Here is a 26,348-nt window from a genome sequence, read left to right on the forward strand (position 1 = left end):
CATTTGAACAGGAGACAAAAGCACCTCAAGGTGCAGAGAGCTAGATATAAGGGTAAAAGTATGCATACAATGTATCAGATTGGAGTAGGTAAACAAGCACTCCTGAAAAGCCTCTCTGCAGTACAGGGGGAAAAAACAGGAGAGCAAAGGTACTTAAGATACAAAGTTGGCAGATGTAAATGTTCTGTTAAAGCTTGACTCGTGGTGCAGTGGAGAAAGGAGGGGACATAATGGGTTGGCAAAGCACTCCTGGTCGCATGGGTATGGTATTGCTAGTGATCATGGCAATATCCAAGCAAGTATGGTTGAAAGGTTGCAGGTGCAGTAGGGGACAAGTGCAGAGATCACTGAATTGCATTGAAAATAGTAAAAGTTTGCACCGTTCAATATTAAGTATAAACAACATAGCAGGATGCAGCTACAATGACCCAGCTTACCTTGCGGAAAGGAGGATTGGTCAGGGGTAACACCATTGAGAGTGAGTTTAAAAGTCAAATGTTGGCGATGCAGCTGTAAGTGCAATGCGGGAGCGCCTCCCAAGCAGCAGATCCCGACAGCAGCGCTCGTTACTCGCAACCCCATGCAGGACCCTTTGCCGACAACATCCGCGTCAGAAAAGCCTTCGAGCTGGACAGTGAGAAAGGCACCTGAATCCTGGTAGTCGGGACCTTCCTGCGGGTTCAGGAGTTTTCAACGCCTCTTCGGTGCCCAAGCCCTGTTCGACGCTGACAGCCCCGTCCACTCTCATAATACATTCTCTTAGAAAATTCAGATACGAAGGCTAGCGATCGCCACTACCAGGAGCCCTCTCAGAAAAGCAGAGCAGGACAGCAGACTACCACAGAATCGCTAGGAATGGGACATTTCCCATTTTTAAGAAACCCAAACAGCAAGTGGAGCTATGTGGAGCAGATCGTGAGGCAGGAGATGCAAGTGGCAGAATATGTAATCAAGCAGACCAAGTTAACACAAGCACCTAAGCTGGGAGGAACCCTCTCATTGGATACGGGCATAGGGAGGTCAATCAGGGAATGGTTGCTCTTTGTGGTGTAGACTCATCAGAAGACACCAATGAACAGGAAGGTAGGTGCTTCCGCCAATCCAAAACATCTGCAGCTTAATACCCTGGGATTCCACCCGGGGGGACAGACTGCGAACTGTAAAAAGCAGCTGTCAGTCAGGGTGGTGGGAGTTGGAAGAGCAGGTGAACAGTGGCTGGAGAGACTCGGCAAGCAGCTGATGGAGGAAGTGCAGCCATTGAAGAATGAATTAAGTGTTCATTGTGGTAAAGGAAGATGAGTTGGAGTGGGAGGTGTTGGTTGGAGGTGGACTATTTAAGGAGGAAATTGGGTGGGAATTAAAGCAAGTGGCATGTAGAGTATCAAATGTTGCCGGTAAAGTTTTTAAGGCGGTGGTGGTAGGAAAATTAAAAAAGTTGATGGTCAGATCACTGAAGGAGGCAGGAGTGGGAGTCTTGAAAGAGGTCGGGCAAGAAGAGATGGAAAGAACATTGGAGGTAGTGGAAGTGCAGGCCCGGGTGAGGGTGCTCTAGAGGGTAAGAAGGTAGCTCCAGAGACCTCTGTGGAGGTTGTAGACCCAGGACTAGAGGGTGTCCTGATGAAAAGCCAAGAGGCCTAATTGGACCTGGGGTTTGAGAGAAAACCCTGTTCCGAAGGGGCGTGTGTGTAAAGGTGGGCAGAGGATTTGAAACTGAGGCGTGGCAGAAAGGAGGGTAGACCTCGGTCCTTAGAGTAGGACTTTAGAGGGAATGAGATGAGGGCGATCCAAACCCAACCTCCTGACTCAACACGCTTCTAAAGCTAATGGATTATGCAACAAGTAACTAAGAGCAACCCGACAATGCTTGTTGGCTTCCATACCCCTCGACATTTAAAGCTTGCAAGGTCCTAAACTTCTAAAAGAATATAACCGTTGTTAGGGAGAATTCTCTGTTTAGGCTGAATTTCCTAACTTAGTGAGTCCCCCAGCAGCTTTGCTGGATTTTTGGGGTTTATTTTTTCTCCTGCCAAGAGTGAGACTCTTTTACCCTCACTCTTGGGCATGATTTGAGTGTGTTTCTTTGAATCTAGATGTGTTTAATGGGCTATGGGGTCTTTTACTCCATAGGGCTTCATGTGTTTTTGTGATGTGTGTTACACAGCACCCTCAGTGCAGTGACACAGGGGTGTCATAGTGACCCCCCAGTATAGACTCCATACCCTGGGACTGACTACTGTCTCCCAGGGCATGTAAAGTCACCATTGACTTTACTAGCCTTAAATTCTGAACAGAACCAGTACAAACCATCATATTGTGGACGTACTGGCTGGGGCAATTCAATTGCCCGGGGTCTGTTAGTCGAGGGGGCACGTCTCCGTCCCCCCTGATCGAGTTTTGGCTGGTGGCAGTGGATACTACTTTTTATATTCAACCGCGAATATTGTCCTATGGGATTTCCCATTGTTTTAGGCTACTACCTTTATTTAATTATTTACGGTAGCCTCGAACATACCGCTGGTTTATTTAATTAATATTAATTCTCCGGTTGGTATTTTTTGCCAAAACTTGATTCTAAAATGGCGTTTGTGTTCTCTTCTGTGACTCCAACCCAAGTCGAGCCTTTTGTTCCACTTTTTGGCGGGCTTCTCCACAGAAGCCCTCCAAAGTTGTGCCACTCTGTCTGGGGTACTTAGGAGGGGAGTAGGGGGATTTAGGCACCCTGGACTGAGTTGCCTAGGCAACTCAAGTCGCACTCCGTCCTGATTGGCCCAAGTGGTGAGCCGGCCGGCTCACCACTTAGCATGTTTGAGTGACAGCTAGGCTGAGTGAATGGGGGTTTTCTGCATAAAAGCGGGGCTTTGGGGACTGGAACTTCAGAAGTCGCCACAGGACCTAAGAATCCGACGAGGGAGAAGCTGAGCCGACCTGCCACGACACCACTACCGGTGGAGCCCTGCTGGACCGTCCCACCACTTTTCCCAACGACAGAGGAGATCTCCCGCCGGAGAGTCTTCTTCCTTTGACTGGTGGGGATAACCAGTTTCACCGTCTTTTCACCTTACCGACGTACCTCGTGGCCGCCTTGCCTGTGCCAAGCACCCCTGCAACCGGGATACCACGTTTTACCACGACCGCGAAACCAAGGTACCACCTTTAAACGGAAAACTCTGCGGCTGGTTTCTACCCTGGTAGTGCAACAACCTTCATCTTTCCTCCAAGTCGAGATCTTCTCTTCCCCTGGACAATGACGTGACTTGCACCCACTGCCAGGAACAACTGCCACCGCTGGAGGCTCCTTCCCACTTAAGGTACCGTGTCCCGCCCGGCTTCCCTTGCTACCGACTGTACGGGGTAGATTTAGCCCCCGGCTTTCGAACCTGGGTTAGTCTGGGACACCCTGGCTAAACTGTCCTAAAGCCTCTCTAAACTCTTTTTGAACCCTCTGCAAGACTTTCAAAGCCTAGTGTAACTGTGTGATCTTGGGCGCATTTGTGCTCTGCTCTCTCTAAGAGTGGGCCCAGCCTTTGGACTTTGGCTCACCAGTGACTTTTGCTCTTCTGCCTTGCTAACAGTGTTCCTGACTCTTAGAGTGGTGTACCTTTCCATATTCTGTCTTTTTCCCTCCCTTTCTCACAACCTTATTGGAGTGCCATCTAGTTAAGCGCTCACCTCTGTATGAAAATAAGTGGTGTTTTACTGTGACTTATCTGATAAGGAAAAAGGGATGTATATGTTACAATAGTAACTGTGTTTAGAATATTTTACAACAAGCGTGCTGGAGTGTTTCAAACAGTGTGTTTTTAAATAAATAATTATATACTTTGATACCAAAGCTCTGTTCAGTGTTTGCTTGTATTATTGTGTCTGAGTGCCTATTGTGTATACTTTGCATACTGCCTAGCTCTTCTTGAGAGAAGTCTGACTGCTCAGCCACTGCTACCAGGTAAATATGGGTGGTACAGACTGCTACCAAGTGGGTTTACTGCTAACACCTGTAGTTCTAAATCTTTTGCAGTGTTCCCTAAGGGAACTGCACAGGTTTCTGCCTAACACCCGTTGACAAAAATGTTAATGCTGCTGAAACAAAGAAACCATGCTGTGAACAGTCCTAAGAATTCGTAAAGCAGGTACCATACTCTTTGCCCCCCCCTGCTTCCTACACATCCCTCACTAATTACATGCTGCTAAATCTGCCAACCTTTTACACGCACGTCGGCCACAGGAGGCTTTATAAAATGCGAATCCTGTGATCAGTCGTTCCCGGCCTCGGACCCCCATGCGCTCTGCCTTGAGTGCCTGTGGCCCGACCACCACTGGCATGCATGCGTAGCTTGCAGCGCTCTTGATCACTGAGCCTTGAAGAATCGTCTTTACCGCTGGAGGGAGAACTTCAATTCTTCTCCTCCCAGTCATCTAAAGGACTTTGTCGCAAGGACCCCACATTAAAAAAAAAGGTAGGCCCTTTGTTCAACAGGGCCCCTCAGCACGGGGACTCCTTCCCGGGGCCTCCTACTGGAAAGGGGACCTTGGACTCTTAATCTAGCAGAATCAAGGCCGTTAAGGCTACCGAATTCTAAGCCGAGGGGCCCAAAGGCTCTTCCGGGCGATCCTCTGACAGACCCGAAGCCGTTAAGGCTACCAGCTCCCAAGCCGAGGGGCCCAGGGGGCTCTCCGGGTGGTCCACTGATGGGCACTACAGCTCATCCTCATCTACTGCGCCACAGTGCAAGGGATTTTCGAGTTCTGCTTCCAGGAGGCCAAGAGCCCGGACTACTACTGCCGGCTCCATAGCCAAGGGTGCCCAGCCTGTCGTCACGCTCTTAGAGGTTGTCGCTCAGGGCGATTCGGCTACCGGCCTGCTGGCTTGCGAGCCCTAGGTCTACCGGATCCATCTCCGAGGTCAGCATTTCTGCTTCTGGATAAGGAGGTAAGGAGTCCTCCTCCATCTCGGAGCCAACATGTGGCGCGGGTCACGCACACCCTCCCTCCTTCTCTCCCTCCCTCCCTCACCGGGCGTGGCACAAGCCCAAAGATGGTGGACATGCATGTGGCAGAGCCTGCAAGGCCAGCAGCTATCTTGGATCCTGACTCAATGCCTCAACCGGTTCCTTCGCTTCCAGAGTGGGTCACTCGAGGGTTCTAGTCGTCTTCCTTCGTGTAGTGGTGCCAGGTGCTACGGCACAGGCGTATGATCTCCGCAGGGTTACATTTCTCCATCTCAGCCTTTTGGATACCCGCTCCAGGCTCCTCGGCGCTTCGACCAGGAAAGAAAAACCAGCACAGCGGAGGGCCATTTCTGTGCGATTCGGCGGCCTGTGAGGATCACGTTTTCGAGGGATTTCTCATTCTCGTGCGCTCCCCCCCAGTTGTTGGAGCTCCTCAAGGGCCTCATGAAGGAGGTGGTGCCACAGGTCGTGCCTCCTAGGCCTCCTCCCCTGGGTCCCTCTCCAGTCCCTCCGGAGGTCCCAGTAGCGCAGCCTGTTCCTCATCCGGTCTAGGCCCTTCCGGTGGGTCTAAGCCTTCCGCCTCCAGTACCACCACACCACCACCACCTCCTCCTCCACAGTCGCCTGTTGATGTCCAGCCGCCTTCAGGCTCGGACTAGAGGGGGGCCTCTCTGGATCCTTTGCAGGACCCGGACTCCTCTCTGTCTGGCAAAGGGGGGGGGGGCAATGATTGGGACAATGACGCATGGGATGAAGAGCCTTTGGCTTCGGTGAAGACTTTTCAGGGCCTTGCAGACTTTTTGGGGGTCCCCCATCCAGGGCTGGCACCCCAGGAATCGGGGGTATTGGTAGAGGTCCTGACCTTGCACGCCACAAGCCGCTCAGGCGTTCCGCTTCAAAGGGATGTTTTTTCGGTGGCAAGAAAGGTCTGGGAGAAACCCTGGCCCAACACCCATATGAACAAGACACTGGACAGCCGTTTAGGCTCTTGGATGGGGAACCAGTCCTCCTGGTCTCCCACCCTCAACCACACTCTTCAGTCGTGGCACCGGCCCCCTTGTATTCATAGCCATCCTCGTCATCTGCTGCAGGGGCTGCTTCCAGCTGTTGGTCCAAAGAGGGCAAGGGCCTCGAGTCTTTTGGCAAGAGATGTTATCTCGACGCTGGGCTGCACCTGTGCCTGACTAACACCGACACCCACCTAGCTGCAGCGAACCAGAAGCTGTGGCGGGAGATTGGGGAGTTTCTTCCTGAGCTTCCTCTGGTGAGTCAGGCCTCCCTCATAGGGGAGTTGTTGAAGGCCCTTGCGGTTGCGTAGGATCTCATGGAGTCCTCGGTCTCCCACATCAACACAGCCAGTAGAGGCCTCTGACTTGGTGTCGGGATGAGGCGGACGGCATGGATGCATGCCACATAATTCTCCACAGATGTGCAGGAGAGGATTCTCGACCTTCCATTCGAGGGCATGGACCTCTTTTATTCGTCCACTGACGAGCTGATAAAAGAGAAGACATGAACAAAGACTACCAAGTCCTTGGTCATCCTGACCAAGCCAGGGCAAAAGTCCTTCTCTCCGACGCAGGGTAGGTCCGACTTCAAGGCTCGCTCTTTCTACAGTTCCAAGGGGTCCAGGGACTGCGGTACGTGGCAGCAAGACAGTTCTCACAGTGACCACAGGAGGAAGCATCAGGGGACATTGTATCGTTTTTTTCTGCTCCTCACTCCTCCGCTCCCGCCTTGGATGCCAAAAAGCAGTGACGTAATGGTCTGGGAACAAAGAACACCTGTTTGGGGGGGGTGGCTCTCTTCACGGACAGCTGAAAGTGTTTTTTCTGAAGTCATTGGATTCTTTCAATAGTCTCCATGGACTTGTCTTCCTCTGCCCTCTACTCCTCGTCTGCTTCAGATTGGGTCCCCGGCACTGTTGAGGGAGATCCTTCTTCTTTTGGACATGCAGGCGGTTGAGCCGGTTCCTCAGTCAGAAAGGGGCTCCAGCTTCTACTCCAGGATTTTTGCAGTACCCAAGAACAACCTGGCTGGCCTGAGGGTAGTCCTGGACAGGTCATTACTCAACCTACCTTTACCTCTCAAACATTTCATTATGATCACCCCAGCTTATATAGCAAAGTCACTGTGTGCAGGGGACTGGACGTGTTCCCTAGACATCAAAGATGTGTACCTTCATGTCCCCCCATCTATCAGCCGCAATGGAAATTCATGCGGTTCACGATCATGTCACACCACTTCCAGTGCATCTGTTTGGCCTTAATTCGCTCCCTTGTGTGTTCACGAAGCTCATGAATGCGGTGGCTGGCCTCCTTTGCCTGGAGGGCTATCACCTATACTGGACGACTGGCTGGTGAGGGCAAGCTCGCCCGAAGGGGCGGTGCACTCCTGCTACCGGTTGTTCTGCACCAGCTGGGGTTTTCCCTCAACCAACGGAAGTGGCAGTTGACCCCTTCCGGGACCTGGTGTTCCTCAGAGTTCGTGGGGACACAGTGGTTCAGAGAGTGTTCCAAACAATCAAGTCTTCAGTCTCTTTGGAAGGCAGTACAGCACTTTCTGGCCAACTCCACCACCTCGGCATGGTGGTTTCAGCACCTGCTGGGCCTGATTGCCTCCTGCAAGTTTACAGTGCGGCACGCCCGACTCAAGACGAGATGCCTCCAGCGCCACCTAGTGGCCAATTGGGACGAGGAAATGGGAGCGCAATCGTACAGGCTTCCTATTCCTTCGTCCCTCCTTGATCTTCACTGGTGCCTTATGGACTACCAGCCAGAGCCTAAACTGGTGGTGACGACAGATTCCTCCCTCACAGGCTGTGGAGCTACCCTGGATGGCTATTCAATCCATGGAGCATGGTCCAGGACAGGGTCCCTCCTGCATATCAATCTACTGGAGCTCATGGTGGTGGACCTAGCTCTCAGGGCCTTTCTGTCGGTCATCAGGGGCAAGGCGGTTCTGGTCCGGACCGACAATTCCACAATAGTGTTCTCCTTGAACAAGTAGGGAGGCACCCGCTCTCCCCTCTTGTGCATGGAGGCAGTGTCAATCTGGGAGTGGGACCTGTCGGAGAGGGTATGGATCTCTGCAGTCCATCTCCCAGGGGGCAACAATGCGAAAACGGACCAGCTCAGCCGTCTGGGGTTCAACTCCTACGGATGCGAGTTATAAATCAACTGTTTGTAGCCTCTATTCCACAAATGGGGGTTTCCAGATCTGGACTCTGAATTCCAAGTGCCCCCTCTCCGCCTAATGGGCAGGTTCAGGGGTTTCTGGGGACTCGTTCCAGCTCTGTTGGCACGACTACAGGAGCTATGCGTTTCCTCCTCCATTGCTCCAGCGGACTCTCTGCAAATATTGAGCCTCAGTGGGCTGCAGCCTCATCTTGAATGCCCCTCACTGGCTGTCGAGGGCTTGGTTCTCGGACCTGCTGCATTTGCACTCACAAGCGCCTGCCCATATCCTGATTCCCAACAAGAGCTTCCTGACGCAGCAAGGCGGGCGGTAGACCATCCAGGCCAGGCTGGCCCTCTCCGCATGGCTCCTGACCAACTAAGACTGCTCCACTCCCAGTTATCAGACAACTGGGAAATCATCCAGGAGGCCCTCCACGCACTCTCAGTACAAGAGCTAGTGGACTAGGTTTTGCCACAGGGATCACAAGGGGCTGGACCCCCTCACCTGCTCCCTGGACGACATGCTGGACTATTGTGCGCACTGACTCACTCCGGCGTCTAGGTCGATACCTGTTGCACCTATTTGGGGGCCATTGGGGCCTACAAGAATTCCCCAGAGCACATTGTTTCATCGGCCAAACCCGTAGTCAAGGCTTACCTCAACGGTTTGTCCTGGCTTTTTCCTTCGTGCATAGGCTGCACCCGGTCTGGGACTTCAAGTGATTCTTGCGGCTTTACAGCGTAAACCGCTCAAGCCGATGGCCTGAGTAGACATCACTGGTGACGCTCAAGGCAGTACTGTTAATAGTGCTCACTTCTGCGTGCAGAGTAAGAGAGCTACAGGCTCTGTGTTGCAAGCCCTTCACCTTCACTGCCTTCCACAATGACTAGGTCATCTTACGCACTCATCCAAACATTTTGCCCAAGGTGGTCTCCCCGTTCCATATGAGCCTGATAATCTGCCTGTCAGTGTTCTTTCCGAACCCGCAGTTGGAGGCTGAAAGGGCTTTGCATTCCTTTGATTTGAAGAGAGTGCTCAAGTTCTATCTCTCCCAGTGTTAGGCAGAAACCTGTGCAGTTCCCTTTGGGACCACTGCAAAAGATTTAGGACTACAGGTGTTAGCAGTAAACCCACTTGGTAGCAGTCTGTACCACCCAGATTTACCTGGTAGCTGTGGCTGAGCAGTCAGACTTCCCTCAAGAAGAGTTAGGCAGTATGCAAAGTATACACAATAGGCACTCAGATACGATAATACAAGCAAACACTGACCAGAGCTTTGGTATCAAAGTATATAATTATTTATTTAAAAACACACTGTTTGAAACACTCTAGCACTCTTATTGTAAAACACTATACACACTGTTACTATTATAATATATACAACCCTTATTCCTTATCAGACAAGTCTTAGTTAACACCACTTATTTCCAGACAGAGGTGAGCGCTTAGCTATAGATGGCACTCCAATAAGTTCATGAAGAAGGGAGGGAAAAAGACACAATATGTGAAGATACACCACTCTAAGATTTTAGGAACACTTTTAGCAAGGCAGAAGAGCAAAAGTCACTTGTGAGCCAAAGTCCATAGGCTGGGCCCACTCTTAGAGAGAGAGCAGAGCACAAATGTGCCCACGATCACACAGTTACACTAGGCTTTGAAAGTCTTGCAGAGATTTCGAAAAGAGTTTAGAGAGGCTCAGAAAGGTTTAGCCAGGGTGTCCCAGGCTAACCCAGGTTCGAAAGCCGGGGGCTAAATCTACCCCGTACAGTCGGTGGCAAGGGAAGCCAGGCGGAACACGGTACCTTAAGTGGGAAGGATCCTCCAGCGGTGGCAGTTGTTCCTGGCAGCAGGTGCAAGTCTCGGCGTCTTCCAGAGGAAGAGAAGATCTCGACTTGGAGGAAAGATGAAGGTCGTTGCACTGCCAGGGAAGAAACCAGCCGCAGAGTTTTCCGGTTAAAGGTATTACCCTTTATTTCGCGGTCGTGGTAAAACGTGGTATTCCGGTTGCCGGGGTGCTTGGCACAGGCAAGGCGGCCACGAGATGCGTCAGGAAGGCGAAAAGACGGTGAAACTGGTTATTCCCACCAGTCAAAGGAAGAAGACTCCGACGGGAGATCTCCTCTGTCGTTGGGAAAAGTGGTGAGACGGTTCAGCAGGGCTCCACCGGTGGTGTTGTCGTAGCAGTTCGGCTCAGCTTCTCCCTCGTCGGATTCTTAGGTCCTGTGGCGACTTCTAAAGTTCCAGTCCCCAAAGCCCTGCTTTTATGCAGAAAAAAACCCCATTCACTCAGCCTAGCTGTCACTCAAACATGCTAAGTGGTGAGCCGGCCGGCTCACCACTTGGGCCAATCAGGACGGAGTGCGACTTGAGTTGCCTGGGCAACTCAGTCCAGGGTGCCTAAATCCCCCTCCACCCCTCCTAAGTACCCCAGACAGAGTGGCACCACTTTGGAGGGCTTCTGTGGAGAAGCCCGCCAAAAAGTGGAACAAAGGGCTCGACTTGGGTTGGAGTCACGAAAGAGAACACAAAAGCCATTTTAGAACTGAGTTTTGCAAAAAATACCAACCGGAGAATTAATAATAAATAAATAAACCGGCGGTATGTTCGAGGCTATCGTAATTAAATAAATAAAGATAGTAGCCTCGAACAATGGGAAAATCCCATAGAGAAATATTTGCGGTTGAATATAAAAAGTAGTATCCACTGCCCCCAGCCAAAACTCGATCAGGGGGGGCGGAGACGTGCCCCTTCGACTAACAGACCCCAGGGCAATCGAATTGCCCCAGCCAGTACGTCCACAATATGATGGTTTGTACTGGTTCTGTTCAGAATTCAAGACTAGTAAAGTCAATGGTGACTTTACATGCCCTGGGAGACAGTAGTCAGTCCCAGGGTATGGAGTCTATACTGGGGGGGTCACTATGACACCCCTGTGTTACTGCACTCAGGGTTCTGTGTAACACACATCACTAAAACACATGAAGCCCTATATAGTAAAAGACCCCATAGCCCATTAAACACATCTAGAGTCAAAGGAATACACTCAAATCATGCCCAAGAGTGAGGGTAAAAGAGTCTCACTCTTGGCAGGAGAAAAAAAATAAACCCCAAAAATCCAGCAAAGCTGCTGGGGGACTCACTAGGTTAGGAAATTCAGCCTAAACATAGAATTCTCGCTAACACCCGGACAAGACTGCTACAAGGGCCACTCAGTCTGCGTTCTGTGAGCACCATTACCTGGATACCAGCTCCAGGCGGGAAGCAGAGTTTGAGCAGGCGGTTCTGAAGAACATTTTTGCTGCTGCTTAGGCATGAGGAAGGTTGTCACAGCTCCAACCAATTGTCTTGTTCAGTGGAATCCCCCACAAGGATGGAGGAAAGGGGACGGGACATTTGAGTAATTAAAGTTACTCACTGTAGTGACTAGAGTATTCGTAGTCCTTAGTCCCCTTTCCTCCATATGTCCCACCCACCTTCCCCCGTTAGTATGCCAGGGGCTAAAATGATTAACATAGCCACGTAAGAAAAGCGTCTAAAAAGAGGACTGAGGTGAGGCCTCGGAGGGTAGGGTTTCGGGGGCAAACCCACACCCGGAGCCGTGCCTCTGCGGCTTTAAATGTATGCTACATTTAAAGGGGTCGCTCATTTTTCGCTGTCAAAGGTTCCGGTAACGTCCCCATGTTCGGGGACGCCCATAATGATGGATGAAAGGTGACTAAGGACTGAATATTTTAGTCACTACAGTGAGTAACTTTAATTTCTATTCCATATGATTGAAGAGTTTTCCAGACTGCATAGATATGCATGTACCAAGTGATTAGCAGTTGATGGTTGTGCCATTTCTCATTTCAGGCGACTTCCATGAATCGTAAGAGAAAGCAAAGAACCACAGCATTGCCGAAAAGTGTGAAGGTAAGTTAATGTTTTGGGAAGGATGCCCATGACCAAAACGCTGTAAATTTAAAAAAAAAAACGTGTCCACCCATGTCCTTTATTTTGACTAGAGATGTAGGCAGATATTTCATTGAAGTAGGCTTCAGCTAAATGGTTAGATTTCCACCAGTGATTATCTTGGGCAATGCCGTTTTAGGGATTTTTTTGTAAACGATCAATATGCAGTGGTTTAAACAAGGAGATTGGTTGTTGCTTATTTCTTGTTTACACAGTCTTCGTTCAGGCTAAAAAAATAACTACATTCAATGGATTGCCTTTCTCCCGCAGATTCCTCATCTTATAGATATTCCATCCTGCTCTAATGCTTTGGAAACTTTTTGACAGGGTGTGTAGGGGACCTCGGCCCCGGCTGTCAATCCGTCTTGCTCGGCATCCGGTTGTCGGCTCCGGACGTGACATCAAGCGTTGTATATATACTTCGTCACTACGCCCCACACCTCAGTTCCTTTTTTTCCGCGCTTCAAGCAGTCTACTGACTGTGGCACCAAGATGTCCATTACTCACCCACAAGAATTGTCTCTGGTGCCTCGGCACGGGTCACGGGACAGACCGTTTGTGTTTCCTTTGTGTGCCAAAATGCAGCCCAAATCCCTTTGCCATTGAGAAGCTAAACCTGCTCTTGGTCAGCAGCCCTCTAAATCACTGGCGTGGTCGATTGTTCGGTCCTTGGAGGCCGAAACCTAGTGGAACACCCCTGAAAAAAAACATAGGCGAAAGAAGAAATGGTCCCACTCGAGGAGCCATTCTTTCTCGTCCTGAAAGAAGAAAAGACGCCACTGCCACCATCAGGCCTCCTATTCGTCGACGGAAAAAGGTAAGCCGTTGGCAGGGCCTACCACCTGCCAAGAGTGGGAGGATTTTGATTTTAAGTCCTCTATGCTTGACATGTTCAGAAAGCCTGCTGCAGTCGGCGTGGTTATACCCCCAAGCATCAGGCCTCGGAGCCAAGAGTGGCGCTTTGCATTACCAAACCCCCTCATGCCCCGTTACCGAGATCGGCGCTGATAAACCTTTCAACACCGAAAGATGTGCAATGGAAGCCGGATCAACCATGTCCATCCAAAGATGTCAACACTACAGCATCTCAACACCGATCAACACGACAGCCACTATATTGGCGCCAAAAGACAAACCTTCCACGTCAACGGTTGTCGATAAAACCTTTACACCACAAACCCGCTCCTAATTGTTTGATTCCATGGCAGGTATCTTCGGCGCCGATGACCAGGGGGATGTCGACCCCATTTACTTGAGTACAGGAGGTGTTGATTATTTTGGAGACCACAGTCAACTTTTACAGCTAGCTCAATGCCTCCAGGACGCCAGCAGTCTGGAAACCTCTCTTGACCTGGAGTTTCAACAATCCCAACCCTATGTTAATAACTTGTCAAAATTCAGGGCTTTGGTAGAAAGGGTCAGTGATACAATACCCTAGGATTGCAATCCTCAGTGGCACCCATGCAGGGTTACAACCTCACTGATATTCTGGATGAAGGTCTGACTGCAGAGCGCAGTATGCCTTTAAACCCTGCCATTGCTGCTCCTCTAACAGTTCTGTGGCAGCACCTATGTTCTATTCCCCAGTCATCTCCACCATTTCTGGGAAATATAGGCCGGCTAGAGGAGACACTTCATTCCTCTCCTCGCACAATTCCTCAGAGGGGCTTGTTACGCAGGCTGCCACAGTCTCATCTAGACCAGTATTTGCCACTTCCACAGGGAAGCGAAAAGTTCATGACTTAGCTGAAAAGGCATTCACTTCAGGCGGTATGGCTCTTAAAGGTACAAATGTGGCAAGCAGTTTTGACAAGTACTCATTTGGTCTTTGGACAGCAGCTGAGAATACTGCGCAGTACGTCCCTGAAGTAGAGATGCGCAAGGGCTTCCTATAGCTGGTGGAGGTATGGTAAAGAGGTGGCCAGACAGTCGCTGCGAACGGGCCTGGATATGACTGACTGTGTGGGCCGATCTATGGCATCAGCAGTAACGCTGAGGAGATGGGCCTACTTAAAAACATCTGTTTTGTTGCCTAATGTCCAAGTTAAGCTCCATGACATGCCCTTCGAGGGCGATTTTTTTGTACGGCCAGAAAGCTGACTATTCTTTCGAGAAATCTAAAGAATCCAAAATTGCTGGTAAATCTTAAGGCCTGGCAAACTTGCATTCTGCTTCGTCTCTAGCTGCCCTTAGAGGCCCCTCTGCCCCTCCTGGAGCGCGAGAGACACTTCTTCCCTTCCCTTGCCTGGCCGGTTGGAGCTGTGCTCTCCTGCCATAAGGAGCATACCGCCTGTAGCCCGGTACCCATGAAGGGAGGAGGTTTCCATTCCATTCTGGACCTCAAGGCCTTAAACACGTTCTTGAGGAAAGACAAGTTCAGGATGGTGACGTTGAGAGAAATTCTCCACGCTCTCGAACTACAGGATAGGCTGGTGTCAATAGACTGACAGGACGCTTATTTCCATTGCCGATCCATCTAAAGCACAGGAAGTTCCTAAGGTTCACCATAGGGGACGTGCACTATCAGTCCAAGCTGCTTTCCTTTGGTCTGACTTCTGCCCCAAGGGTCTTCACCAAGAACATGGCGGTAGCTGCGGCTCATTTTAGGAGATCCGGGGTCCACATATTTTCATATCAGGGCGACTGACTAATCCGAGGGAAGTCTGCAGTGCAGGTCTTGTCCCATTTAGAGGACACCTGATTGCTGCTGCACATGCTGGGCTCCTCCCTGAATTTTAAGAAGTACCAAATGACACCAGTCCCGAGGTTCCAGTTTAACGGAGCAGAACTAGACACCCAGGTTGGGAAAGCCTTCCCTCCCGAAGAGTCGTCAGCTTGACACACATGGTCGACTTCTTCTGGAACCATGCCACTCTACCAGCGGCTTCCTTCCTCCATCTCTCAGGTCTCGTGGCCTCCTGCATTTGTCTAGTGCCAGAGGCAGGTTGTGTATGAGATCCCTGCAGTGGCTCCTGAGGGGTCAGTGGTCACAGTACCTGGTACTCTCTCGGATCTCCTCAGGGTGTCGGCATCACTGGTCAACGACTAGTCCTGATGGGTTGACCACCACAGTCTCATTGCGAGGGAGCCCTTCTGACCTCCTTGGCCTCAGACCCGAGTGGTCACGGATGCATTTCGGAAAGGTTGGGGCACTCACTGTGAGGATTTGCAGGTGAGCCGTCTTTGGTCAGCAACGGAAGCCAGGTAGCACATTAACAGGCAGGAGTTGCGAGCCATCAGGCTTGCCCTGGAGGCATTTGCTATGAGTCTGCAAGGGAAGCGTGTCCTCATTCGGATGGACAACACAGTGGCAATGCACTATATTAACAAACAAGGTGGTGTGCACTCCGCCCCCTCTACACGGAGGCGATGATGCTTTTGTTCTGGTTAATGGAGAACCGGATTTCGGTCTCGGCAGTTATTTGGCATGAAGCTGTGATCGGCCATGGTCATCTAATCAGGCCGGATTTCCTGGGAGCCGGCAGGCTTCGCCGCCCCCCACCAGAGGACCACACACAAGGCCCCTGAGGAACCCTGTCTGGATGCTGGATGGCTGCTACCCAACCCACACCAAACATGGTATGTGCCTCCTACAATCATGTCCAGTATACGTAACATTCCCGTGCCAAGTACCCTCCCGGGCTTATCCAGCCTTCTCGCTTCCTTCCGCTGCTCTAAATATTCTCACCAAGCGCAATACTGCCAAGGCATGCCCCACATTTGAACACATTCAAGATTCTTATTGCCTCTGCCCCTTGCAGTACTGCTTTGCGCAACTGACACCTTACTGTCCTCACTGCTATGATTCCTATTGCTGCTGTCACCCTGATGCCCTTCCACGCCCACAATGCTCCTATCGGCGTAAGAATGATGCTATGCCAACCACCCTCTTGACCACCTTCAAGACTGCCCTCGAGCCTTATGAGCAAACTGCCCATTAAACAAATGCTAACGCACAACAACCTAGTTCTCCGCTCTACTAGACCCTCAACTTTATCTATCCACACTACAGCCATGGGGGCAACAGCCAGACCGGATGAGTCAAATAGTACTGGAACAGGAAGTTTTTCAAAGCCTGCCGGAAGGGAAGATAGGGCCTCAATGGCATGTAGCCAGAGAGGGAGCAAATTCCACGCCTTTGCCGCAGCCACTGAGAAAGCACGGCCCCCAACTCGGGAAAGTCTAATCCTAGGAGGCTGAACAGTTTTCAAAGACTGGGAGTGGAGTGACTTACAAGGTCTATAGGGGCAAAACTTTGTTTGGAGTTACTCAGCCCTTGTTTTGTAGAAAGCTCTATGAACCAGACACAGCAACTTGAACTTAACGCGCTGTTCAACTGGGTGCCAGTGAGCAGGCGAAGAAGCAGCGTCCTATGGGTGCCAAACGGGGGATGGAGTACAGCGCTTACTGCCATATTCTGCAATAGCTGCAGACGGTGGAGCGAGTGTCGTGGGTGGGCTAAGTATAGCACGTTACAGTAATAAACATTACTGATTACCAAAGATGACACCACCGGAGCATGGAATATAGATGGAATACAGGGAAGGACTTTCCGTAGGGTCCGCAGTTTAAAGTGAGCCTTCTGACAGGTAAGAGATACCTGTTCAGCCATAGATAACGAAGCCTTAATTCTGACACCCAAGTCCTTCACCGAAGAAACAGGTGGGGGAAAGGGACCAAAGCTCTTGAGCCAGAACTTAGGGGTCCAGAACACAGAGGGGGTAGCCATGCCAATCACCAACACCTCTGTTTTCTCACTGTTCACCTTGAGCCAATTTGCAGCCATTACGCCGTCTCAGGCAGAGTTAAATCAAGTCGCACAATAATCTGCATGTCGTCCGCGTAGGAGTAGCACAAAAAGCTGTGTGCGTGGATTATGCCAAGAAGTGGCTGAATATACAAGTTAAACAAAGTGGGAGACAATGAGGAGCCCTGGGGGGGACTCCACACGGCAATGGAACAGAGAAGGAATGAAAAGATGGTAGAGACACGTATTGTGACTGCCCCGCCAGAAAGGAAGAGAACCACGCCAGAACTTGACCAGAGAGGCCCGTGGAAGAGACACAGGCGATCAGGGTACAGTGGTCCACAGTGTCAAATGCCGCTTACAGATCTAACAAAATTAGGACTCCCACCCCACTCCGGTCAACCAGCCGGTCCAGATCAACCACTGATACCAGAATAGATTCGGTGCCTTGGCTGGGGCGAAAACCTAATTGAAAAGGATCAAAGAAACCAGAGAATTCCAAAAAAGTACTAAGGAGTGGCAAAACCAAGGACTCGAGCAGTTTCATCAGAAAGGAAAGCAAGAAAATAGGACGAAAGTTAGACAGGACTAACTGGTCCAGACCAGGCTTCTTCAGCAATGGAATTACAAGGGCGTGCTTAAGATTGTCAGCGATCAACCATGTCAAAAAAGTCGTTGACAGCTCCGTTTAGCCATGTAGCAAAGTCATCAGAAACATTTTTCAGGATGGAAAGCAGGATGGGATCGCTGGGCGACGCTGATTTTAAACTTTTTATGGCAGCCAGAACATCCGGACCAATGACCAGCCGCTGTCCTGAATAATGGATGTGCCAAATAATGGCCCAATCAGCGACCCCTGAGGACAAACCAGAGAAATGGCCTTATGGATGGTGTCATCAGAAAAAGATGCGAGAATCACAGAGCTCCTGTGAAGAGGAAGGTTGTCGGCTGGGATTTGGTTTGCACAGTTAATGATTGAACGGCCGCAAATAGGGTTTTGGGTTGATTAATGGCTGTTAGGCAGAAACCTGTGCAGTTCCCTTAGGGTCCACTGCAAAAGGTTTAGGACTACAGGAGTTAGCGGTAAACCCAATTGGTAGCAGTCTGCACCACCCAGATTTACCTGGTAGCTGTGGCTGAGCAGTCAGACTTCTCTCAAGAAGAGTTAGGCAGTATACAGAGCATACACAATAGGGCAGGTAAACCCAGTAGAACAAGCAAACACTGACCAGAGCTTTGGTGTAAAAGATATATAGGTATTTATTTAAAACCACATCTATGAAAACACACTGGCACTAATATCAAGCAAGTTCAAAAACACAGTCACTAAAGTATATACGCTCCCTTAAAAGAATCTTAGACACGTCTTAAGTAAAGCATCACTTATTTTCAGACCGCGGTGAGCGCTTAACACAGATGGCACTCTAATGATTCGGTTTAAAAGGGAGAGAAAGGCAGAGCATACATTGAAACAGATCCCAACACTTTCAAAAGAACACAGCAAGAGAGGAAGGCAGAATCAAACCGTGAAGTTGGAGTTCAGAAAGCCGGATCCACTTTAAGGGGATCAGAACGAAATGGGTCCAAGGTCACACGATTGGAAGGTGCACAAAAGTCTCAAAGGTTCAGAAAGAAGTTGGACCAAAAGAAAGGGACCAGTTAGATGGTCAAGAGGCCAGCCTAGTCTAGAAGGTTAAGGATTTACTGTCACCTTGTAGCAATCTATAGAAAGGGAGGCCAGGCGGACACAGTACCTTGAAATGGTGAGAACACTCCAGCGGGGGCAGTTGTTCCTGGCAGCGGTTGCGAGTCGGTGCTTCGTCCGGCAGAAGGGAAGATCTCGTCTGGGAGAAAAGCAGGAGGTCGTTGTGCTGCCAGGGAAGAAACCAGCCGTGGAGGTTCTCGGTTCAAAGGAGCGGTCCTTTCTTTCGCGGTAAGTGGCTATCCGGTTGCTGGGGTGCTTGGCATGGGCAATTCGACCACTAGACGTCCTGGTAGGCGAAAAGGAAAGCAAACTGGTTGTCCCCACCAGCTCAAGGGGAAGAGACTCTCCGGCAAGAAGATCTCCTCTGTCGTCGGGAAGTGGTGAGACGGTTCAGCAGGGCTCCACCGGTGGTGTCGTCGTTGCAGGTCGGCTCAGCTTCTCCCTCTTCGGATTCTCAGGTCCTGTGGCGACTTCTGAAGTTCCAATCCCAAAAGCCCTGCTTTTATACAAGAAACCCCCATTCATTCAGCCTAGCTGTCAATCAAACATGCTAAGTGGTGAGCCGGCCGGCTCAGCACTTGGGCCAATCACACAAGAGTGCGCCTTGAGTTGCCAAGGCAACACAGTCCAAGGTGCCTAAACCCCCTCCCAAACCCCCTGTGGTACCCAGACAGAGTGGCACCACTTTTGGAGGCTTCTGTGGAGATGTCCGCCAAAAAGTGGAAAAAAGGGCTCGACTTGGGTTGGAGTCACAAAAGAGAACACAAACGCCATTTTAGAATCGAGTTCTGGCAAAAAATACCAACCGGTGAATTAATATTAATTAAATAACCCGGCGGTATGTTTAATTAAATAATTAAAGTTGGTAGCCTCGAACAATGGGAAAATCCCATAGAGATATATTTGCGGTCGAATATAAAACGTAGTATCCACTGCCACCAGCCAAAACTCGATCAGGTGGGAGGGAGACGTGCCCCCTCGAAGAACAGACCCCGGGGCAATCGAATTGCCCCAACCAGTACGTCCACAATATGATGGTTTGTACTGGTTTCCGTTCATAATTTGGGACTAGTAAAGCCAATGGTGACTTTACATGCCCTGGGAGACAGTAGTCAGTCCCAGGGTATGGAGTCTATGGTGGGGTGTCACTATGACACCCCTGTGTCACTGCACTGAGGGTGCTGTGTAACACACATAGTAAAAACACATGAGGCCCTATGGAGTAAAAGACCCCATAAATCACATTAACAGTCAAAGGAACCCCGCAAATCATGTCCTAGAGCAGATTCCCCGGTGCGCATGCTGTTCCCGAATATGGCATGCTAAGGGTTCCATCGCTAGGGCGAAAAGGGTTGGGGAGAAGGGGCAGCACTGGCGCGTGCCCCTCGAGGGAAAGATGTATTCAAAGATTATTCTGTTTGTATATATTGCCACCCTGGGGGCCGTGTAAAGTAATCTGACCCAGCTAATGTACGTGAGGCCAGAACCAGGCCGCCTAAGTATCTCAAAGAGAAAGGGCCACTCGACAGAATCAAAGGCCTTCTCCGCGTCGAGAGCCGCTACCGCTATGGGGAATTCAGGGTTCACGTTGTGCATTAGTGTGAATAGGTGCCTTTAGTTCTGGGTAGATCGGCCCGGGATTAAGCCGGCTTGGTCAGGGAGAACCAATGTGGTAGCAATCGCCCTGTTAGTATTTTTGCCAGAATTGTATCATCGGTATTGATTAACGATAGTGGTCTGTACGATGACAACTTTCGTGGGTCTTTACCCGGTTTTGGAAGTACGGTTACCAGTGCTGATTTGGTTGTTTCCGGGAGGGCACCTCCCACCATAGCCCCCTCGTACATACCAAGGAGATGGGGAATTACTACATCTGCGTACGCTTTATAAAACTCAGCAGTTATACCACCCAGCCCCGGGACTTTGCCCTTGGGGAGCGATTTTATTGCTTTGCGAATCTCCTCTTCGGTGGTTGCGGCATTTAGTGCATCTCCTTGTTCCTGGTTCTAACCCAGTGTTATTTTATCCAGATATTGTCAGTGCTTCATGTCCGGTGGTATGGCGTGATGTATGTAATTGATCGTAATATTCGCAGAATTCTTTGTTTATCACCTGGGGATCCTTGATACTATCACCACTCTGACCCACGATCTCCGCTATGGGGATGTTTTGTTGTTCCTGTTTAATGGCCCATGCCAGAGTTCTCCTAGGACGATCCCCCTCCTCGTATCTAACGGCTACTATTGGGTCGCCCAGAAATTTTTCTTCACTGATCTCTAGTTGCCGGTGTTCATCCCTGCGTTCCGGTAACTCTCAGCGGATCTCGGGAGTGTCTGCAGGCCCCTGTCTGTTCTCCAATTCCCGAATAAGGTCTTCTAGTCTACCCATGGATCTGCAGAGGGCTTTCAGGACACCCCCCTCTTTCGAGATGCAGCAAACCCTTGAAATAAACCTTAAAGGCTTCCCATATCGTGCCTTGATCGGGTACAGAGCCTTCATTAGCCTGGAAATAGGTTCTTATGTCTTGCTCACTTTCGGCTCAAAACGCCACGTCCTCCAAGGCTGTGGCTCTGAACCTCCACCTGAGTTGCCTGGGGGGGGGCGATGAGGTCCGATATGTGGACCATTACAGGGGATGGTCTGGGAGGGTTTGAGGGAGAATTCTAGTTTCTGTGACCTTCCTGACAATAGAGGTCACCATGAAAAGGTGTACTCTCTAGTTGTAGGGTGTTCATCTCTCCATACATCGTGGAGATCATGGTATGTAGAGATAGCAGACCATGCTTTGGCTACTCGGGGGAGGGCGTGCTGTGATGTTAGTGTAAGTGCTAAATTGAAATCTCCCACCCAGATTATCTCATATGACGGGAATCTGTGAATATGTCTGGTGCACTGGTGGAAAAATTCCAGTGTGTCCGTATTGGGAGCGTATATATCTATAAGTAGGAGCTTTGTATCGCATATTTCCCAGAATTCATTATCATTAAAACAATTTTTTTTTTACAAACATTCACCAGTGCAATAATAAATTGATCACTGGGTTCTAACAAAAGGGTCCACCACAAAAAGTCGCATGATGAAAATGGCCTGGTTAAAGTGCGGTGTAATCTATAATTAAATGTATGTGTTTCACATGACGTCATAAAGAAGCAACAAAGACGATCTGCACTTGTGACTCGATTACGTGAGCCCAATATATCTTTCGCTGGGAATAGATTCAATTTCAGTTGTAGCCATAAATCTCTAACCTTTTTAGATGGGTGTCTATTCAATCATTTCTGCAGTACCTTATAAGGTTTTACATCCATGGCAACGTGATTGAAAATCTTGTAGGATTCTAAATGAGTGTTAGGGAGAATTCTCTGTTTAGGCTGAATTTCCTAACCTAGTGAGTCCCCCAGCAGCTTTGCTGGATTTTTGGGGTTTACTTTTTTCTCCTGCCAAGAGTGAGACACTTTTACCCTCACTCTTGGACATGACTTGAGTGTTTCTGTGACTTACTATGTGTTTATGGGCTATGGGGTATTTTTTCCCACAGGCTATCATTGGTTTTTGAATGTGTGTTACACAGCACCCTCAGTGCAGTAACACAGGGGTGTCATAGAAACCCCCAAACATAGACTCCACACCCTGGGACTGACTACTGTCCTCCTGGGTCTGTAAAGTCACCATTGACTTTACTAGTCTTAACTTAGGAACTTAACCAGTACAAACCATCATACTGTGGAAGTGCTGGTAGAGGCAATTAGATTGCCCCTGGGTCCGTTGTCGAGGGGGTACTGTCCCGTCCCCCCTCGCCGAGTTTCTGGCTGGTGGCAGTGGATACCACGGAAATATTCCACCAGAATATTTCCCAATGGGATTTCCCATTGATTTTAGTGCACCACTTTTTGGTGCAATGTTAAAGATACCGCCGGTTTATTTATTTAATATAAATTCACCGGTTGGGATTTTTTGCCAGAACTCGCCGCCAAAATGGCGTCTAGGTTCATTTCAGTAACCCTGAACCCGAGTCGAGCCTTTGTTCCACTTTTGGCGGGCTTCTGCACAGAAGCCCTCCAAAGTGGTGCCATTCTGTCTGGGTACCCCAGGGGGTGTGGGAGGGGGTTTAGGCACCCTGGACTGAGTTGCCTTGCCAACTCATGTCGCACTCTGGTGTGATTGGCCCGCTCACCACTTAGCATGTTTGAGTGACAGCTAGGCTGTATGAATGGGGGTTTGCTGCATAAAAGCAGGGTTTTTGGGACTGGTTCTTCAGAAGTCGCCACAGGACCTAAGAAGCCGAAGAGGGAGAAGCCAAGCCGACCTGCCAAGACGACACCACCGATGGAGCCCTGCGGAACCGTCTGACCACTTTTTCCGACGACAGAGAAGATCTCCCGCCGGAGAGACTTCATCCCTTGACTGGTGGGGACAACCAGTTTCTGAGTTTCTGCCTTCTTTTCGCCGCCCTGTAGCATCTCGTGGCCGCCTTGCCTGTGCCAAGCACCCCGGCAACCGGGATACCACTTTTTACCTCAAACCGCGAAAGAGGCGTAACATCCTTTTAACCGGGAAAAACTCCACGGCTGGTTTCTTCCCTGGTAGTGCAACGACCTCCAGCTTTCCTCCACGACGAGATCTTCTCCTCCTCTGGACGACTTGCACCCACTACCAGGAACAACTGCCACCGCTGGAGGATCCTTTCCATTTTAAAGGTACCGTGTTCCGCCCGGCTTCCCTTGCCACCGATTGTACAGGGTAGATTTAACCCTCGGCTCTCGACCCTGGGTAAGCCTGGGACACCCTAACTAAAATTTTCTTAACTGAGAAAAACCCTTTTCTACTCACCTGTAAAGACTTGTGACATTGTGTGATCTTGGGCATTTTTTCGCCTGGCTTACCCTAGAGTGGGCCTGGCAACCGAACTTCCTTGCTCCTCAATAGACTGCCTTGCTAAACTTACTGTGAATCTCTGAAAAGTGTTTTACCTTGTGTTTTCATTATTTCTGCCTTTTCCCTCCCTTTTTAACTAACTTGTTGGAGTGCCATCTAGCGCTCACCTCTGTTTGGAAATAAGTGGTGTTAACTTAGACTTGTCCAACAAATAACTAGGGATGTACATATAAGTAATAGTGACTGTGTTTTGACTTACTTACCTTTTCTGTGCTAGTGTAATTTATGAGTGTGTCTTTTAAATAAATAATTATATACTTTTACACCTAGCTCTGGTCAGTGTTTGCTTGTACTACTGTGCCTCTGTACCTATTATGTATGCTCTGTATACTGCCTAACTCTTCTTGAGAGAAGTCTGACTGCTCAGCCACAGCTACCAGGTAAATCTGGGTGGTACAGACTGCTACCAAGTGGGTTTACTGCCAAACACCTGTAGCCTTAAATCTTTTGCAGTGGTCCCAGAGGGAACTGCACAGGTTTCTGTCTAACAATGGGATCTATTCGCAATACAATCATTTTGGTATATTTTGTTTTTGACCTAAATAGGAGTACATAAGAGATCCTCTAGTGTTAAATCATTAAGCTCAAGAACACTTAGAGAGTCATTGATCCATTGGTTAAGATAAGACAGTTATCCCGGCCAACAGAGATGTTCAACTGTTCAAACAGGGGAATCGCTGGGGATGTAAAATATTTCTTAATAACTGAACTCTTCGCCAAGAAATCCGGGCGTCCAATGACACCAAGACTAAAATTATGGATTCAACTTTAGACCAGAGCAGATTATCCTCTTGTATCTCAGCCCCGTAGAGCAACCTGGGAACCAACATTTGGTTGTACATTTTAAGCACCGGCTCAAGTGAAAATCGCCCATATGTTTTGTCGAGCGCCCCAAGTTGGGTAACGGCAGTGATTGCCTTTAATTTAAGGGTCTGATTGGCTCTTTGCTTTAAACACTAGACCCAAATATTTAGATCTTCCAGACAATGGCTTACATCGGTTCACAGTTAGGACCTTGGATTTATGGATATTAATGAATAAACCAAGCTCCTTAAAATATAATCCCCAACAGCAGTTAAAGGTTGTTGTAGCCCTACTGCAGAGTGATCCGATAAAACATCATCTGCATACAGTAAACACTCCAATTTGAAGGATCCCAACCTAGGGGGATTTGCAGTCATATTTTCTAAACACACTGTTATTCCAGGGATATTAAAGTTAAATAAGAATGGGGCTAGCAGGCCTCCCTGTTGAAGGCCACGAGCCGCGCAGATCCAGCCAGTACAATTTACCCGTTGATCTAATCTGACCTTTAATCAAACCTTTGCGTGCAGTTTTTCCAAAATGCTCACCGGGTGTTCAGGGCACTCCCAAGCCCTTAACATCTTCCATAAAAGGGCACGATCTACACAGTCAAATGCATTTGGTAATGTCTAAGAAGGCCAAGTGGAGACTGCGCTAAGGTAGTAGTAATAATAATAATAATTTGGCACTTATATAGCGCTACGAACCCTCAGGTATCTGAGCGCTGCTTATTATTACCCACGGTGTGTGGTGCTCATTTATCGACCTCGGAAGGATAAAAGGCTGAGTTTGGCCCGCTGGGATTCGAACCTGCGTTAGCAGGCTCTGCACGGATGTTAAAGCGAGTGCTTTACTCACTGTGCCACTTGACCGGCTTGTAGTAGGCCTTGTTTGGTATGTAGCTGAATAAGAAAACAGTTCAGGGATGTGCTAGTTCCCCTTCTAAAACCAGATTGGTTAATATCCAGCATACCCGAGCCCTCAGCCCAGCATTCAAGAGCTTGCACTAAAAATCTGCAGAAAATCTTCTATGAAGCATCCAAAAGAGAGATGGAGCGGTAATTAGCGGGATCCGCTCTATCCCCCTTGTTATAGATCACAACAACTATTGCCTCCATCCAGGTCGGAGGAAACTGCCGACTAGCCAGAACATTGCAAAACATTTGAAACAACAGCGTTGCCCAAATGCGAGGAGCCGACTTTAGTTACATTCTTTTTTTTAAAAAAATGTTTTCATTGTAATTGGTCAAAATCAACCTTTTTACAAATATACATATCTTTGCCGTTTTCCAGCAACAACTTCCTATTCACAATAAACATACATGAATAACATATAAAATTCATAAAAACAACACACATAAGTAATTTCTAATTAAATCCAAAATAGAGAGCAAAAGAAAGAGGATGGAGGGGTTGAGAATGGGAGAAAAGGCTGGCCCAAGAAATGTTGAAAATACAAGATCGGAACTAATTTCTCTGAGTACTTGGAGTATTCACAGAAAGTGCCTTCTCAGGCCTGACAGTATTCTGAAAGAATGAAACACCGAAGTTAAATCTGTCCAACACCTGCACTATTGCAATTGAGAAGGCCTGGTTTTGTCCTGAGATTAACGAATCCCAAAACATAGCCGGCACATGACCCTCCGAGTTCACACCAAATCTATCAAATAACAAAGATCTTAGCTGCCATGTTCCCTCGCAGTCCATTAACAGGTGCTTGAGTGTTTGTTCCTCTGGGGTTTTACACCCATTGCAGCAGATCTTGGTTAAATCCCTCATTCCTCATTTTGAGAGCACCTCCCCAGTTAGAGCAATGTTTAGTCGTAAACTGAGGAACTTTTTTCTTATGTTCCGTTTTTCCAATCAGGAAACTTCACTAGGTACTTTGTGATATACACCAATTTTTTGTCCGCTGACTGTAATGAGTTTTCACTAGTCCTAGATCGCATGTTCTCTGTCGTCAAAATCCAGTCCATTGTGCCCATGGCCTTTTTTACTTTCCCTGGATTCTGAATTAGAGTTTGGAGATTCGCATCTGCTTTGGTTAATCCCTCTACTACCCAGATTCACGGATTTGATA

General features: G+C 49.1%; 1 protein-coding gene across 5 annotated transcripts in view; it reads left to right on the top strand.

The window, feature by feature from the left end:
• Nucleotides 1-26,348, top strand: part of LOC138468321 (exportin-5-like) — a 2,334,215-nt gene that overhangs the window by 2,196,341 nt on the left and 111,526 nt on the right. For all 5 annotated transcript variants that reach the window (XM_069608827.1, XM_069608826.1, XM_069608825.1 and 2 more), the window contains one exon: nucleotides 11,979-12,038. In XM_069608827.1, the coding sequence (XP_069464928.1) occupies nucleotides 11,979-12,038 (60 nt within the window). The remainder of the gene's footprint in view (nucleotides 1-11,978; nucleotides 12,039-26,348) is intronic.

The sequence above is a fragment of the Ambystoma mexicanum genome, chromosome 4q, assembly GCF_040938575.1.
Source record: "Ambystoma mexicanum isolate Mex_15411 chromosome 4q, UKY_AmexF1_1, whole genome shotgun sequence".
Classification (NCBI taxonomy): domain Eukaryota; kingdom Metazoa; phylum Chordata; class Amphibia; order Caudata; family Ambystomatidae; genus Ambystoma; species Ambystoma mexicanum.